Consider the following 2,720-nt stretch of genomic DNA (forward strand, 5'->3'; position numbering starts at 1 on the left):
TCTTTCCCTCCACGTCCTGAACCTCATCTCCAGATGTTTCGGAGAGTTCGGCCAGACCGCTGTAGGCAGGCACGGCATCCCCCAGACTGATGAACGCTGCCAGTACAGCAGACAGGAAGAGCGCTGCGTCTGCAGAGAGAGAGAGAACGTGAAGAGCTGCGTCTGCTCACGAGGATCCGTCTGTCTCGAACGCTGCACTTACTCTGAGCTGACGGCATCCTGATTGCGCAAGCTTGTGTGCGATGTCTTCAAGAAAACTCGGGAGACTTCTGAACCACGCTTCTCAAGTGGTTTTATACACGCACTTGAGGAGTTTCCACGTCTCTCAACCCGCCTTTCAAACTTTTTTCATCATTTAGGAAGAGGGGAAAACTGCCCTGCTTCTGATTTTCATAAATACATTTTTTGTTCTTTTTTCCCCCCCCTCTAAAATCAGGATTCCACAGCTTGATTTAAGTTTTGATACTCTTATTGATTGATCGATTTAATTTATTTTTCTGAATAGTTCTGTATGGGCCTTTACAGTGGGGCATGTTGTCACAAAATTAGTCCGCTCTTCATTGACACAGCAAGAAGTTTTGAAATGCACATTTTTTACTAAAATAAATCATTTATATAGATATATATATATATGTATATATATATATATATGTGTGTGTTTATAAAGTCTATATATGGGTCAAAGACGTTAAGATGTCCGCATCAAAAGAAATGTACAAAAGTGATTATATGTCGATAGAAAGCACATTAAATGTAAGTAAAGTGTCTACTTTTAAGGTTTCAAATAAGTTTTTGGAGGATAAAATGTCAAAATTTGGTTTAAATAATGTTGCATTGTCATTCAGTGTAACACAATATTTATGTAAAAATTCAAACAGCATGCTTATTCTGACGTGTACATATTAAAATATACAAAAGAATAAAGGAGCGTATTAAATTTTATTGGTTTAAATTAGTAAAAAATTATTGCTGACAAATGGGCAAAACCTAGGATTTAAAAAATGTAAAATTACAACTAATTAGTATTTGGGGTGAAAGTAATTAGATTTTTTTGCTCTGAAAAACAAAAACAGAATTGCAATTAAATTAAACAGAAAACTTTTTTAAAAATTTGGGGGGAAAACAACAACAATTTAAAGCAGTATTACACTTATTGTTTATATGTTTAAACCCTTTTTCATCTTTGACCCATATATATTTGTCTGTGTGTGTGTACTTATATAAAAATGTATACATACAGTTAGGTCCATATATATTTGGACACTGACACAATTTTCAAGCTTTTTCAAGTACAGCATGCTTACTACTGTATATGCAAACTAGTTACTGTGAAATGCTACCAATTTCATTACAAAGGTTGCATTCTAACAATGCCTATTCTTTGCCATTCTGCTGCGTTTATTTCCGTCATTGGCACAAGCAGCAGTGGGTGGTGATAGATGAGAAATGCAGAGTTCTGGAGCATCATGCAGTCAACATTTCTTCTGTTATTTCATGGTTCATTTCTACAGCATGAAGCCCTGCACTGAAAGCGGCCCACAGCAGAAACCACATTTGAGGTGTGATCAGTGATTCTGAAGAGATAACAGGCGTTACTTTGCCTTTATTCCACGAAAATTGGGTCATTAACGGATAAACTAATGAAAGTGTTTCCTTTTTCTGAGAAGTCCTATCAGTATATGTTAATTCTTTCTCACGACCTTGCATTTTGCACCCAGTTACCAGAGCACTTATGAGAGGTTATGTAATGACGGGAAAAGATCCTTAGATGTAGTGGTTTTGCTCTTACACTAGTTTTTTAAGGCCTGTTAAACATTCCGGCTTAGTATGAACTTCTTTTTTAGTGCTGGTTTGTTGGCCTCCACCAATAAAACCGAGCTGGTTGACCGAGTTGGTCTTTGTGGTTAAGCTAACGGAGCAGCAGGTTTAGATAAAGTCTTGATGGTTCAGAGGTTTGGGAAGGCCGGTTGTCTGAAGTTTAACACACTAGCATCTAAAACACAACATACACTGGTCTTTTCAGGAGAGGAATGAGTAAAACCTGTTTATTGGGTTTATTTTACTCCTTATTCGCTCTTTTCAGAGTCGGCACATTTTGTCAGATTGAGCTTAAACAAAAGGTTTTTCACAGAAATATGTTGTGAAACTATAGATGTGCAGATATTTCACTTAAGGCCTTTTTTCCACAGAAATGAAGTGTGATCGTGTGGGTGATTTTAGCTTTTTGGTTTCCGAAACCGACACTGACAACACCAAATGTAACTGAAGACAAGAGTGCAATGCAACGGCCACAAACAGCACTGTTAAAAAAAAGAAAAGTGAATCAGGCCCCAGTGCTCCAAATATAGACGCCCAATTACGCTTTTAAACTGAGCAACTTTAGATTTTCCGGCTTGAGCAAACCTCGGCATCATCGTGCAACGAGTCACAGAAATGGGGTTCGTGCCAAAGAGCCTGTGGTACATGCATGTAGGAACTGGTCCAAGCTTAAGCCACAATGTGTGAGTTTTGCTGAGCTAAGTATTTTCTCCATTGATTGCCACAGCAACATCTCTTGTGTCACTCAATGGCTGTGCACACATGAACTGCAGCATGCATCTTTAATATAACAGGATAGAAGGAATAGTTGGACTCATGCGCTTCTGCTTAATGAAGAAAACGGCTAGCAAAGATGCGAGATTACATGCTTGATGAATCAGACATCTGTAGTGCTTGTATAG

General features: G+C 38.1%; 1 protein-coding gene across 1 annotated transcript in view; it reads right to left on the reverse strand.

The window, feature by feature from the left end:
• The window catches only part of LOC107667573 (interleukin-6-like), a 5,946-nt gene extending 5,535 nt beyond the window's left edge, over positions 1 to 411 (reverse strand). Inside the window, exons 1-2 of the mRNA XM_016459266.1 lie at positions 203 to 411; positions 2 to 129 (exon numbers count right to left, since the gene is read on the reverse strand). Coding sequence (XP_016314752.1) covers positions 2 to 129; positions 203 to 218 — 144 coding nt within the window. The 5' untranslated portion in view covers positions 219 to 411. The remainder of the gene's footprint in view (position 1; positions 130 to 202) is intronic.
• Positions 412 to 2,720: the final 2,309 nt, after the last annotated feature.

The sequence above is a fragment of the Sinocyclocheilus anshuiensis genome, unplaced genomic scaffold (genome assembly GCF_001515605.1).
Source record: "Sinocyclocheilus anshuiensis isolate Anshui unplaced genomic scaffold, SAMN03320099.WGS_v1.1 scaffold1172, whole genome shotgun sequence".
NCBI lineage: Eukaryota > Metazoa > Chordata > Actinopteri > Cypriniformes > Cyprinidae > Sinocyclocheilus > Sinocyclocheilus anshuiensis.